Raw genomic sequence first — 14,005 nt, 5'->3', positions numbered from 1 at the left:
ACGAGATAGCATGTTCTTGCCTGAGGCAGAGAAAGGAGGAGGAGGTGGTGGTGGTATGGGGCTCTGCGCCTCAGGCAGCCGGCAGGGCGCGTCGATCGCCCCGCAAACGATGTCATCGATCGGGAAGTTTGCCTTGCTTGCCAGGCCTCCCTCTTTTCTTCAGCAAGGTGATCTCCTGGTGAGTTGTCGCACAATGTGCAGATTGGTGCTTTAGTCGCTCTTTTCGTTATATAGCCATAGCTGTGGCCCGTTACATTTAATCTCTTTTTCCACTGTTCAATTGGGGTCTGGTGCTCCTGGATCAATACTCGCTGCTGTGTCTTGCAGAATGGCCCCCTTCCTGCTGCAATGATCTTCGTCTTGATCCCTATACTAGTTTCTTTCGCAGCAGTGTTATATATCTAGCCCTGGAAGGCTCTCATAATGGATTCGAATGCGGGTAATATTGCCCTCATCGATAATACCGCGCCGCGTCGTCAATCCGATACCCCTACCACAACCGCCGGCGGCCACGTCTCCCGAAAATGGACTCGAGTGTCTATTCGCAGCGAGCTCGCAAAGCGCAAATACGCTAAATGGCAACCAGATCGACTGGGTGTCACGGACAATGATGACGATGATAATGGTGACGGTGCAGAAGCGAGCAGACGTCCTTCAGACGGACGAGACCTCTCTGCAACCGAGACAGCCACTACCAATACCCCATCCAGAAGAAGCCCTAGCCAACAACCTACACCCCCATCTCAAGATGTCGGCGTCACGGACTTTGCGCTAGAACCTAGCCACACCGCAAGCGAACAGCCGAAGAAACTGAAAGGTCTCAAGCCCAACACAGAGCTGGACATTCTCTACGAGAACCAACGCGGATGGTTCTTCTTCGGCATTCCCCTCTACTCGCACAGCTCTCTCCTTAACTTTGACCCCTCTGCCTGGACGACCGCCGACCTCCGCGACAGTCCCGTGGACATCACGAACGCGCAGGTCCCGGACCCCAGCTGGGTCTGGGCCTGGCGGTCCTGGTACGTCGACATGTCCGGGGACGTGGACGATCAGGGCTGGCAGTACTCGTTCTCGTTTACGTCGTCGGCCTGGCATGGGTCGCATCCGTGGTTCCATTCCTTCGTGCGCCGGCGCAGATGGGTACGGGTACGGACGAAGCGGTTAGTGGATCGACGGGGCCGGACGGGACTGGAGATGGCGCATCGGTTGAATGAGGATTATTTTACGATTCATTCGGGGAAGAATAAACGGCGGGCGGCGAGTGAGGCGGGCTTGACGACTGCGTCGGCGGGGTATACGAATGGGAGTTTGAGTCGGACGACGACGAAGGTCGGTGAGGAGGAAGAGACGCCGGTGGAAGAGATTGCGGATATCCCGGCGTTGATGCATGCGTTGAGGGTTGCGATTGTCGATCGAGAAAAGATGGATGCGTTGGATCGGTTTGTGGAGGAGGGTGGTGAGGAATTGTTTTATTTGGATGAGCAGGTTGATACCATACCTTCCCACCCCTTCCCCGTTGAACCCCTCAAGACTAACATCCCCAGATCCCCGAAATCATGTCCATGTTCGTCTTCCAAGCCTCCCGATGGCAATTCTACACGCACCTAACCGACCTCATCACCGACCTCTCCCACCAAACCTCATCCCCATCCCCATCCTCCCCCTCACCCGCCGCCCTCCACCGCAAACTCACCCATCTCCAAAAAGCCACCGACGCGGCCCACCGCCATCTGACCGGCCCGGAAGTCCTCCGCACCGAGAACCGGGCCTCCAGAACAGACATGTTGGATTTAACCCCTGCCCCGAAAAAGGGTAGTTTATTGGCGAGATATGCGGGCAAGTTCTCATTTAAGCCTATGGATGATGGGGGGGAGATTAAGGGCATTCCTGAAGGGGCGGAGGTGGGCAGGGAAGGGCATATTTATCGGTATTCTTCGTGATTTTGTGTGGTGGGTGGGTTGGAGGTGGAGGTTGGAGTTTGGTGGATGTATTGAGATATGTTTTGTTATTCTTAGTGACTACCTAATTATATTACTATTTGCTATAATTCTCTTTGACTCGGCCATATAGATACATAGTATAATAGTATAATACCAGGTAGACTGGCAAAATCTGACCGCCCACCACCACCCCCAACCTAACCATAAGTTTTTGGAACAAAAGCTCCGCGGACATCCCGACACCGGCACCTCCTCCCTCCCCCTCCCTCTTCACTTCCATGATCTAACGCCCGGATGTTATCTCGTGGTCGTCCGTGTCTCAAAAGACGTAGTTTATCTACCGTCTTAGACACCGTCACGACTGCTCCTCCTCCGGTCAGTGAAGAACCGCCGCTCCTTTTTCTATATCCGCGTTGGGCGGTTCGTTCACGGAGACTTGCTTCCTCGGCGACGTATACGACGTCTTGTTGTTCGTGTTCGACGGCGACGACAGCAGGGAAAAGGAGAGATTCATATTGTGCTGCTGGGAGGAGGTTCATTGAGAGGTCGAGATCGGGACCAAGATCGGTACCGAGGGTTGTCAATTCGATTGGGGGCGAGGCGAGACGATGGGTTTCGGTGGAGAGTCGGAGTCGAAGTGGTGGTTGTGGCGTTGAGGTGGTGGAGAGGAATAATGAAGGACAGGCGAGGATAGTACATGGTGGGGATGGTGAAGAGCCGAGGCAAGTGGATGCTTCGCTTGAAGGGGAGAAGGGATTGGATTTGAAAGACGAAAATGGACGGCTTGACACCGCACAGGAAGGGAATGAGGGCGTTGGACAGAGTCGAAAGGATACGACACTTTACAGACAAATTGATACCGGAGCGCCAATTGATGCACAAAGTGCTAGACGCGTTTTCAACATCTTCTCCGATATACAGACGCACCCTTTGCCACCTTTCTCGAGTCAGAAAAATGCGGAATCAGCGGCAGTGTCCGGTGAAGTCATGAAGCGGCTATCGCACCGGGATCGACGCAAGTTGAGATATCGACTGTTCTTGACCAAGTCCCAGGTGCGCCAGGGGCGAAACGAACAATGGAACAAGTTCACCAGGATACGCGAGATGCTCGAGGATATGCAGAAAAATACGCAGGTGTGGGAAGGAAAGGGAACCGTGCAGAAGGAAATACTGGTGCCGGAGGAGACGGTTGCCCTGCTAGCCGGCGTGACGGATATGGCTCTAAAGGAGAATGTTTGGTGTGTGCCGATTCATAATGGATGTCGGGTTCATGTGCGGCATCCGCGTGAGAGTCAGGGTCGATTCCGCAAGGTGATCCTGTCTGGCTCCGAGCGCGTCGTTGAGGTGGTCAGCGGCAAGATCGCGGAGGCGAGAAGGCTTCAAGAACTCAAAGACCCTCTGGTCGATGTCCAGATACCAATTGTGCCAGTGATCCCGTCCGTGGAGGCGATGAAGCGCCAGAATCTTCCAGTCCCGCTGGTTCGCGGTGTATGGGACATCCGATCGGCAGTAACAAACCCTGCGCAGCTACACACGATCTTGCCTGCGGGCGAGTCCTTGTCCGGGGTCCGGGATTTCGCTCAACATGTGGAGGAATTAACCAGGGCGAAGCCGTCATACAACCTGAAGATTCCCTACTCCCACCAGAAGCAAGTGGCCAGGGCGCTTGTGCAACTGTTTCGAAATGAATCCTATTCCAGCTTTATCTCGACGGCGGCGTTGAATCACGCGATTTCCTATCTGCTCGATCATGAGTTTTTGAAATCGGCCCGTGCCATCTTTCTCAAGTCCGAGCACCTTGCGACGGTGGACACCTTTAATATCCTGCTCAAGTCTGCGGCCAAGAGGCAGGACCTTCGCTTCTTCCGTCATTTCTTGCTGGCCATGTCTCGATTGAGCATCCGGCCGGACTCATACACGTGGCTCGCCCTTCTCGACTGTCTTGTCACCACGAAGGCGAAGACGGATCTCGTCGCTTATATGCTGCAGCAGGGGTACTTGGACAACACCGGTGCGATGCGGAGCGCGCTACACCTGATCCTGCCGAATGCGTTCCGCGCGCACCTAGAAAGCGGCCAGAGCGTGGACTCGTTCATTCGAAAGACGGCCGAGTCATGCGGCGCCAGCTGTTTCGCTCCATCCCTGGTGAGCCAGATGTTTGGTGTCATCGCTCGACTGAAAGACTTCGCGGCCATGGACCGGTTATTCAAGATCTGCAAAGACCAGGACCTGACCTTCAACAGCGCCGCCATCAGCCAGATCATGTCGCTTTTCCGAGCCGATGTGCCCACCGCGCTCGGGTATCTCTTTCGGTGCCTGGACGGCACGGAAACGAAGCTCGAACGGCTCGCGTGGGAGCGACTCTTCCTGGTCGCCTTCAAAGGCGAATACTACAACATTTGCCGTGTCCTATGGCGGTACGCGTGCATGTCCGGAAATGTGACATACAAGATGAAGCGCGCAGTCGTCACCTCCTTGATCCGAAATGTCCCCCGCAAGCCGGAGAGCGATATCCACACGATCTGGGATATGAGTGCCGGCAAGGTCATTGTGGGCCTGGACTTGCATCGCCCGGACGTGGCGCTCCAGACGAACGTGCTCAACAACTTACCCGAGGAGCACCGCACCGACCCGATTGCGTACCTGTGCTCGGGCTTCAAGCCCGCCGGAGCAGAGCGAGAGCAGCAGATCCGGGTGGCATCGGCGTTAGCGCAGCACGACATCGAGGTCGGGGCCTGGCATCGTCCCAAATTGCCCCTGTTGATCATGTTGGAGGCGGCTCTTGTCTTGGATCAAGAGTGGAGGAAGGTGCCGCGACCGGTACACTGGCTGGTCCATAATGCCATTCGCGTGCAGGTGAGAAAGTCGGCCTTTCCTTGTTGATTGGACCGACCATTAAAGAATCCCTTGTTGCATGACCCTGTTATATACCTGACATCCCTGTACATTATTATTCATATTAGACCCCATGGCCTGCATCACCCTCTGTATACAATATAGACCTTGGGCCCCAATAGAATATTAGAATCCCAACTTCATCCATCGTCTCCATCTATACCCGATCCCCCGCAATGCAATCAAATATGGATATCTCATCATAACATAGCATAGTCATTATAGTCATTCATATCAACCCCTCCTTCCTCAACCCCCCTAATCTACCACTCAACCAACCAACCAACCTACCTACCACCCCCTCCCATTCTCCTCATGTAACAAAGCCGGCTCCGGCGCCGTCACCGCCCCCGACATCTCCGTCCTCGACTCCACCAGCGGATAAGGAGGACCTGACTGCCCCGGAGCATACGCATCGATACTCGTTCTCATCGACCCCACCCCTTCCTTGAGATACAGTACCAATCGGTATGCCGAATTGCCGTTCAGATAGTACCGATGGAGACGTTTACTCCGGAGAAAGCCGAGACGCTCGTAGAGTTTGATTGCGGCGGTGTTGGTGGTTTCGGTTTCGAGGACGATCTGTGTGCGTTTCCGTTAGTTAACTGGATGATGAAGGGTAGGATGATCCTGTTCCAGCTTGTCAACCTGGTCTCGTTGACCATGCACAGCGAATGAATAATATAGACACCCATCCCATCCCATCCACACCACAGTCAACGAATCTTATGAGAAGGGGAGGGGGAAAATAAACCCACCTCATCCGCCTCCCTCTCCACCATCGCATCAATAGCCATCCGCGCCAATTTCGTCGCAATCCCCTGACCGCGATATTCCTCGCGCACCGCCAACATGGCAATATAACCGCGCAACGGCCCCCCGCGATGCGGCTCCAGTTTCGAGACCACGACGCCGACCATCGGCGAGGGCAGGGAATCATCCATGGCCATGAAGCAGAGATCACCCCATTGGTAGAGAAAATAGCGGTAGACGTAGATGCTGTAGGGTTCGGAGAGGTCTTTGGAGATCAATTGGCGCATGGCGGGGACGTAGGCGTCTTCGTGGGCCGTATTGTAGCGGATGTAGCGGAGGTTGTTGGGTTTGGGGGTTGTGGTGGTGGGGGTGGATGTGGAGGTCGAGGTGGATTGGTCTGGGGGAGGAAAAGGAGGGGGAGTGGGAGTGGGATTCATTGTGGTCATTGGGATGATAATGGAGGGATGTAACCCGACATAGGTGGGTGTCCGAGGAAGGGAATTGGGGAGTGTTGTGGTGGTGGTGGTAGTAGTAATGGTGGTGTGAAGTGGAAGAGAAAACACGCGGCCGATCTGATGACGTCCGTTTCCCGCACATGTGATTTTCCGGTGGTGCCTGATTCTTTTTTGGTTCGCCGCGGTCTTCCTTTGGCTCCCAACGGGGAGTTGCGGGTTCGTTTCTTTCTCCTTTTTCCTCTACTCTTATCTCTCTCTGGTCGCTTGGTTTTTACATGCGCTTCAGTGTATAATTATGCTTCGCCGTCGTCTGGCCAAGGACGGCGCGTCCGACTCTCCGTCCGATGTCCGCGACGTTCCCGAGTCGCAACCAAAGTCGCAGTCGCCGCCCTCCAAGCCTAAGAAGGAGTCGTTTGTCACGAAACCTCGGAGTAAACGGCGCAATGGACTTATTTTCGTCTTGGGTGGTTTGTTTGGTGTTCTCGTGGCGGTTCTCTTCGCCAATCAGCAGGATGTGATCAGTTTGGATAGCTTGATGGACCTGAACCTCGAGTCGTTGATGGATGTCATGCCCCAGGGGTTGTTGACGGATGTGCGGGAGTTCACGGTATGACCCAATTGCTTGCTGACTAGATAGGTGGAACATTTACTGATGTCTCCAGCAACATGAACGCGACACGGTCAACTATGACTCGTTCTCCGTCGGCCTTCACCTCCAATCTGAGGGCGTCCATGCCAAACACCCCATTGTGATGATCCCCGGAGTTATTTCTACCGGTCTCGAGAGCTGGGGAACCGACGCAAACTCCCGCCAGTACTTCCGTCGCAGGCTCTGGGGCAGTTGGAGCATGATGCGCGCGTTGGTCCTTGACAAGGCCGAGTGGAAGAACCACATCATGCTGGACAAGGAGACCGGCCTGGATCCCCCTGGCATCAAACTCCGCGCGGCGCAGGGCTTCGACGCCACTGATTTCTTCATCACGGGCTACTGGATCTGGAATAAGATCCTTGAGAACCTCGCGACCATCGGTTACGACCCGACCAATGCCTTCACCGCCGCTTACGACTGGCGTCTTTCGTACCCCAACCTGGAGATCCGCGACCAGTACTTCAGCCGGCTGAAGTCCTACATCGAAACGGCCGTCCAGGTCGGCGGTGAGAAAGTCACCCTCGCGTCGCACAGTATGGGTTCTCAGGTGGTCATGTACTTCCTCAAATGGGTTGAGCACCCTGACCACGGTGCCGGCGGCAGCGACTGGGTCAACAACCACATCGCTAGCTGGATCAACATCAGTGGATGCATGCTCGGCGCTGTCAAGGGTCTTACCGCTGTCTTGTCTGGTGAGATGCGTGACACTGCTCAGCTCAACGCCTTCGCTGTGTACGGTCTCGAAAAGTTCCTCTCCAAGGAAGAACGCGCGGAGATCTTCCGCGCCATGCCCGGCATCAGCAGCATGCTTCCCAAGGGCGGCGAAGCCGTCTGGGGTAACGCGACTTGGGCGCCTGATAACCTGCCCGACCAGCACCAGTCCTACGGCACGCTCCTCAACTTCCGCGAGAGCAACTCGACCCGCACCAGCAAGAACCTCACCGTCACCGAAAGTCTCTCCTACCTCCTGGATGAGGCCGAACCCTGGTACCGCGACCAAGTGCTGGGCAGCTACTCGCACGGTGTTGCCCACACCGCAAAAGAAGTCGAAGAGAACGAAAACAACCCTCGCACATGGCTCAACCCGCTCGAAGCCCGACTCCCGCTGGCACCGGACCTCAAGATCTACTGCTTTTATGGCGTCGGCAAACCCACCGAACGGAGTTACTTCTACCAAGAAGAACGCGACCCCCTGGTGAGCCTAAACATCAGCATCGACACCACCGTGACCAACGGCGACGGCATTGACCACGGCGTCTATATGGGCGAAGGCGACGGGACCGTTAACCTTCTCAGCACTGGCTACATGTGCGCCAAGGGCTGGCGTATGAAGCGGTATAATCCTGCTGGCGTGAAGATCAAGGTCTTTGAAATGCCTCATGAACCGGATAGGTTCTCACCTCGTGGTGGTCCAAACACAGGTAAATCCCTTCTTCTCTCTTCCCCCCATCATCCAGAACAAGCATATTGATAATTAACAGGCGACCACGTCGACATCCTCGGCCGCGCCTCCCTCAACGACCTCATCCTCCGCGTCGCAGGTGGCGAAGGCGACCAAATTGAAGAGACCTTTGTCTCTCGAATCAAGGAGTACGCGGACCGAGTCCAAATTTTTGATGATGAATGAATATGAAATGAAATGACAAGAGTCAGTGAGTATAATAGAGTTAGAGTGAGGGTTGATTTCCGTTTTTTTATACTTGATTCTTACCTCCCACCGTACATATATCCACTATACACTATTCACTGTTGAGATTGGAGAGACTAGTAAAACTGTTGTCTGGTCCGGACCAAGCACGGGTTTCCGGACTAAAATGATGCCTTTTCATTTCCGCGCCGTTTGTATTACTGGTGAACCAGGGTCCTGATAAGAACGCGTCAAGCGGCGCATCAAGCTAATGCAGCCTACGAACAAGGCCCAGCCTGATATTGCTGCCTAGTTTTCCTATGATAAGCCGATCAAATGCTCGTGGAGCTTGTCTTGTACACACACACCTAAATGACTGAGCATTGTACTTAACCGGCATCCCGCCTCACCTTGAGCGAATAACAAGGTAGACACACCTTGTCTTTCACCAATATGGCAAGCTCTTGCAGCCCAGCAGCCGATCGAACATTTGGGCCTCCCATCCATGGCTGCCACTACTTGGATTTTACCCTCCTTTTCGAGCAGGTGGTGTTTAGCATCATCCCATCAGCATGTTTTCTTCCAGCCGTGGCTTGGAGGCTGTTACAGCTCCTCGGGCAGTCCAGGAAAATCACATTGACAGCGAATCAGCATTCCAAGGTCTCAATTTTGGTGAAAATTATCCTGAGCCTTGCCCTGATCTGCAGCCAACTTACCTTACTGATTGTCTGGGCAATGGCCCCGCAATATCGCAACAATGCCACCATTGCATCGGTCTGCCTGTCATTGATATGCTCCCTTAGCATTCCGGTCCTTTCCTGGAACGAGCATTTGCGATCCGTCTCTCCCTCCAATCTACTATGCTTCTATCTTCTGTTCAGCACGTTGTTCGATGGTGTACAAGCCCGGACATTATGGCTACGGGATCCTTCTACGATTGCTGGGGCTTTCACTGCAGCGCTGAGCATCCGTTTGCTGATGCTCATCGCAGAGCTACAAGAAAAGCAAAAGTATCTGAAACTTCCATTTGCTGCTTATCCTCCAGAGATGAAGGGGGGCATGGTGAATCGCGTCGTCTTCTGGTGGTTGAACCCCCTGTTGGCTCACGGGGCACGCGGCTTGCTAAGTCCCAGCCATCTCTTTCCTATTGACTCCAACCTCTCGGCCGAGGCTGTGCAGACCAAGTTCAAAGCGAAATGGTACACAGGTGCGTTGCATCCTTTCCAGATCTAAGGTATAAGCTAAGTCATTCTATGCAGCACGAAAGGATCGCCAAGGTCAACATGAGCTACTGCTAGCAATACTGTCTTGTGTTCGACAGACTCTAATATGGACAGCCATCCCTCGAATCGGCCTAATTGGATTCAAGATTGCCCAGCCACTGCTACTGAATCGTGTGATCCAATATCTCTCGGCTGCCTCTAAAGACAATGCTGTTGGAGGGGCACTTGTTGGAGCCACAGTCCTGATCTATGTGGGCACGGCGGTATGCTTCAAGCCAAATTTCATGACCTATCATAGGATAAAGAAGCTGACGAGGATGTCCAGGTTACGACATCGCTTTATATGCATGGACTCAATCGCGTCATTACCATGATACGAAGCATGCTGGTGACTGCCCTCTATGAAAAGACGCAACGTCTGGATACTGCTACGGTGAGCAACTCAGCTGCGCTAACATTGATGAGCACCGATACCGAAAGCATCTGTAACAATTTGATGCGTCTAGACGCTCTATTTGCCTCTCCAATCGAGGTCGGTCTTGCCATATTCTTCCTTGAGAGACAGGTAAAATGGGCATGCCTGGCATCGGTTGGATCTGCCCTGGTAGCAGTCTCCCTCAGCTATGTTGTGGCCGCCCGGTCACCTCCACGTCAGAGGATATGGAACCAGGCTGTCCAGGAGCGCATTGCAACTACTGTGTCGGTTCTCGGTTCCATCAGAAGCATTAAGATGCTCGGTATATCTTCTTTTGTGGCACGACGGATACGTGACCTCCGCAATACGGAGCTTGATCGCGCTCGGGGAGCCCGGATGCTTATGATGTGGAGAAACGTTGTTGGTACATCTCCTACCCATTTTTCTGATAGTCCTTACTGATCGTACCTGTAGCGAATATACCGCAAATCGCTGGTCCGATTTTGACTTTTACGATTTTCACAAGGATCTCGGGAAGTGATGCGATTACATCGACAAACTCGTTTACCGTTCTCGCCCTGATTGCTCTAGTCGTCCAGCCCATCCAAGTATTTGTTCATGGAATCACCCAAATAGGCGTTGCTCTAGGTTGCATCAAGCGAATCCAGGACTATCTTCTCTTACCAGAAGTCGAGACCGGTAATACCACTTACAATAGTGACGATCATACGACGGCGAAAGTGGTTCCTAGTAGTGTGTTCGAGCTTGAAGTCCTTCCCATGAAAGGCAAGTGTCTGTCAGTACACAATGCCAGCTTCAAATATGCAGACGCTACCACACCGATTTTGACCAAAGTCAACATCGAGATACACCCCTCTACATTGACAATCGTCACCGGGCCGACCGGTTCTGGAAAATCGTCGCTACTCAAGGGACTCATAGGAGCAGTTCCCTGCGTTTCTGGTTCTTACCAAAAATCCGTGGCTATGGCTTACTGTGCACAAGATCCCTGGCTACCCAATGTCTCTGTTCGGGAACTCGTTCTTGGTCCTTCTTACTATGATGAAGCATGGTATAACGCGGTTCTTCATGCCTGTGCACTCGACGAAGACATTTCTACTTTTTCCGAAGGGGACAAGGCCTGCATTGGCTCCGGAGGCACTACCCTAAGTGGTGGTCAAAAACAACGACTAGCAATGGCGCGGGCCATTTACTCGCGCAGAAAGCTCTTGGTTCTGGACGACGTACTCAGTGCCTTAGATATCATTACGGCTAAAAATGTCTTTGATCGCGCGTTTGGTCCGCGAGGTCTATGCAAAACTCACCATGTGGCTGTTATTCTTGCATGCAGTGATCCTGAGCGCATTTCCTCATCTGATGTTGTTATAGCGCTTCAAGATGGCACAGCCACATCTGGAAGCCCGTCTGAAATCGCTTTTGAAACAATCGTTTCTATATCTGGTGACACTGACGCTAGTGCTACTGAAACACGTCATCCTGCGACTACAGGAACGAAGAGCAAACTGATCGAGTCACGTCAGGACTTACCACGTCGACTTGGTGACTTCTCAGTCTACCAATACTACTTCAAAGCAATGGGTTGGAAATCCTCTGCCGGCTTAGTGGGTCTGATAATCGTGCAGATATTCGGCACCAAATTTCCTACTCTGTGGCTCCAGTACTGGTCGGACCGTGACTTCAACTATTCCCTCGGCGTGTATCTGGGCGTGTATGGCGCTTGTGCTGTGATTCAGCTATTTGGAACCATCTTCAGTATTACCTACCTCATCATCTTTCTGGTCGCAAAAAGCTCCCGCCGTTTGCATGGGCAGTTGTTGACCGCTACGATGAATGCGCCATTTTCATTTTTCACCATGCACGACAGTGGGACGATCCTGAACAGATTCAGTCAAGACCTCTCTCAGATCGATAACCAATTGTCTGGCGCGTTTCTCATGACGGTTCTTGGTGCAGGCATGTTGATCGCCGAGGTCATGCTTATTGCTGCGGGAAACAAGTATATCGCGATTACGGTGCCATTTGTGATCACCATGTTCTACGCCTTGCAGAACTTTTATCTGCGCACCTCGCGTCAGCTCCGCCTCATGGAATTAGAAGCGCAGAGCCCTCTCTATACCCACTTTTTAGAAACCGCTTCGGGTGCGGACACCATCCGTACGTTTGGCTGGCACGCCACATGGGCGACAAGGTGTCGCCAGTTGGTCGACCGGGCGATCCAGCCATATTATACATTCTTCTGCATTCAACGTTGGTTGAATCTCGTTCTGGATCTTATGGCCGCTGGATTGGCTATTGTTGTGGTCACCGTGGCGGTGGCGTTAGGCTCCTCAGTCGATACAGGTGCGATTGCCGTTTCGCTGTTGAACATTCTGGGCTTCAGCAGCAGCCTATCGTATCTCATCACCTCATGGACACAGCTGGAGACTACTCTTGGCGCCATTGCTCGCATCAAAACCTATGAGGATACGCTTCCCAGAGAAGATGCCCCAAATATGGAGATTTTTCGGCCGCCTTCCGAGGACTGGCCGTCTCGTGGCTCGATCAGGCTCGATCACGTCTACGCAAGCTACGAGGAACGACCAAGTCCTCATCAATGCATACTCCGCGACATTACCCTGACGATTCATCCGGGAGAGAAAGTAGCCATTTGTGGCCGGAGCGGGAGTGGCAAAAGCTCCCTCATCCTTCTTCTTTTTCGGCTTCTTGATGCCACATCTGGCTCGGTAGTCATTGACGAGACCAATCTGCGGGAGATTCCCTGCGACATCCTCCGATCCCGTCTTACTGTGATTCCTCAAGACCCTTTTATACTACCCGGAACGCTACGATTCAACCTCGATGCTAGCGGACAGTTCTCCGACGACGCGATGCTCTCCGCTCTGGCCACGGTAGGCTTAGGAGAGGATCCCAGTACCGGACGACCCTATTCTCTCGACCTCCCGGTGAGCGATGCGACGTTTTCACGCGGCCAATGTCAATTGTTGAGTCTAGCGAGAGCTCTCCTCCGCCAAAGTCAAACTAAGATCCTGGTGCTCGACGAAATCAGCGGTAACGTCGATATTGCCACGGAGCGGTTAATGTTCCAGATTATCCGGGACCAATTCAGGCATGCCACTGTGATTGCTGTGACCCATCGACTGAGATGTATTCGGGATTTCGATAAGATTCTGATCATGCAGGACGGGTGTGTTGTGGAAACTGGAGGGCCGGCAGAGCTGCTCGGGAGGCCGAGTCTGTTTAAGCAGTTATGGGATGAGCAGTAATCACCCGCCATGCCGGCATACCTTGCTCGTTGTGCGCCGCAGTTATACCAATCATATCTCCGTCTTCTCAAGTAGGAAGCCTACTATGTGGTACTTGTAATCCAGCAGCCTTAAGGATTGGTTAAGGCTCCAGGCATAAATCAAACGGCCTCGAGCCTCATGAATCATAAGGCACTAAAGCGATGGTGGTAGCCTGGCCGTTCCCTCCGCCGCCTCCCCAACTGAAATAATTCCAAATCGCATAATGATATACTGTGATAGGTGTCGAGAACATTCTAACGGTGATGAATACAGGTCATCCTAGTTCTGCCAGTGAGACTTATAATATGTGAGCCATCGAAGCTATAACCTACTAATTCATGTCTCCACGGTACCCACGTCTTCGTATCCCCACAAGAGGAAAGAAAAGAAAAGAAAAGGAAAAGAAAAGAGGTAGTAAGAGGTGCAAGGGATGGTTAATCTTGCCATACGGCATTTTTCCACGACACATGGTGTCAGATCCCCCACTTCGATCGGGGATTCTGACTGGGGCCATGGTCTGTTGCCATGTAACCTAGCGCCCCTAACATGCATCGCTGCATGCTAGAAGACCAACCACTGACCGTAAAACCAGGCCTAAGAGATAAGCCCGCTCATGATCCGATTGGATGGATGAGCCAGTTTACCGACGGAGTCCGTCAGATCCCTGTATAGCTCGTGGTCCCGTTCGTTGATGTGTATGCTATCCTTGGGCTTAAGAGTCACCCCATTGCTGCGGCAAGTGG

The 14,005-nt window shown here is 53.1% G+C and overlaps 4 protein-coding genes across 4 annotated transcripts; 3 read left to right on the top strand and 1 right to left on the bottom strand.

Moving 5' to 3' along the window:
* Positions 1-152: 152 nt before the first annotated feature.
* On the top strand, positions 153-5,091 carry BO80DRAFT_384540 (uncharacterized protein). Its single transcript, XM_025716955.1, has 4 exons — positions 153-1,485; positions 1,545-1,927; positions 2,267-2,558; positions 2,658-5,091. Exons 1-4 carry the CDS (start codon positions 424-426, stop codon positions 4,821-4,823), a joined length of 3,903 nt encoding a protein of 1,300 aa, XP_025574156.1. The 5' UTR covers positions 153-423; the 3' UTR covers positions 4,824-5,091.
* A 59-nt stretch (positions 5,092-5,150) lies between these two features.
* On the bottom strand, positions 5,151-5,962 carry BO80DRAFT_324388 (peptide alpha-N-acetyltransferase MAK3; the record flags this gene model as incomplete). Its single annotated transcript, XM_025715153.1, has 2 exons — positions 5,151-5,417; positions 5,594-5,962. Coding segments are annotated over 2 exons (636 nt in total), but the record flags the coding sequence as incomplete, so codon positions are not given.
* Positions 5,963-6,338: 376 nt separating this feature from the next.
* Positions 6,339-8,319, top strand: BO80DRAFT_358443 (phospholipid:diacylglycerol acyltransferase; the record flags this gene model as incomplete). Its single annotated transcript, XM_025715882.1, has 3 exons — positions 6,339-6,650; positions 6,706-8,113; positions 8,174-8,319. 3 exons carry the CDS (start codon positions 6,339-6,341, stop codon positions 8,317-8,319), a joined length of 1,866 nt encoding a protein of 621 aa, XP_025574154.1.
* A 227-nt stretch (positions 8,320-8,546) lies between these two features.
* Positions 8,547-13,355, top strand: BO80DRAFT_116779 (P-loop containing nucleoside triphosphate hydrolase protein). The gene is made up of 4 exons (XM_025713460.1): positions 8,547-9,526; positions 9,579-9,805; positions 9,868-10,381; positions 10,432-13,355. The coding sequence occupies exons 1-4, from the start codon at positions 8,773-8,775 to the stop codon at positions 13,239-13,241; spliced, it is 4,305 nt and encodes a 1,434-aa protein (XP_025574153.1). The 5' UTR covers positions 8,547-8,772; the 3' UTR covers positions 13,242-13,355.
* The last annotated feature ends 650 nt before the right edge of the window (positions 13,356-14,005 follow it).

This window comes from Aspergillus ibericus (assembly GCF_003184845.1).
Source record: "Aspergillus ibericus CBS 121593 unplaced genomic scaffold BO80scaffold_26, whole genome shotgun sequence".
In the NCBI taxonomy this organism is placed as follows: domain Eukaryota; kingdom Fungi; phylum Ascomycota; class Eurotiomycetes; order Eurotiales; family Aspergillaceae; genus Aspergillus; species Aspergillus ibericus.
The sequence above is the reverse complement of the archived record's forward strand: the minus strand, read 5'-3'. Positions and strand labels throughout refer to the sequence as shown.

Coding starts and splice junctions, on each gene's coding strand:
- BO80DRAFT_384540 (XM_025716955.1), top strand. CDS start 424: ATGGATTCGAATGCGGGTAATATTGCCCTCATCGATAATACCGCGCCG. Junction 1,928..2,266: donor AGGGAAGGGCATATTTATCG/GTATTCTTCGTG, acceptor GTGTCTCAAAAG/ACGTAGTTTATCTACCGTCT. Junction 2,559..2,657: donor AGGCGAGACGATGGGTTTCG/GTGGAGAGTCGG, acceptor GATGGTGAAGAG/CCGAGGCAAGTGGATGCTTC.
- BO80DRAFT_116779 (XM_025713460.1), top strand. CDS start 8,773: ATGGCAAGCTCTTGCAGCCCAGCAGCCGATCGAACATTTGGGCCTCCC. Junction 9,806..9,867: donor TGATCTATGTGGGCACGGCG/GTATGCTTCAAG, acceptor GAGGATGTCCAG/GTTACGACATCGCTTTATAT. Junction 10,382..10,431: donor GATGTGGAGAAACGTTGTTG/GTACATCTCCTA, acceptor TCGTACCTGTAG/CGAATATACCGCAAATCGCT.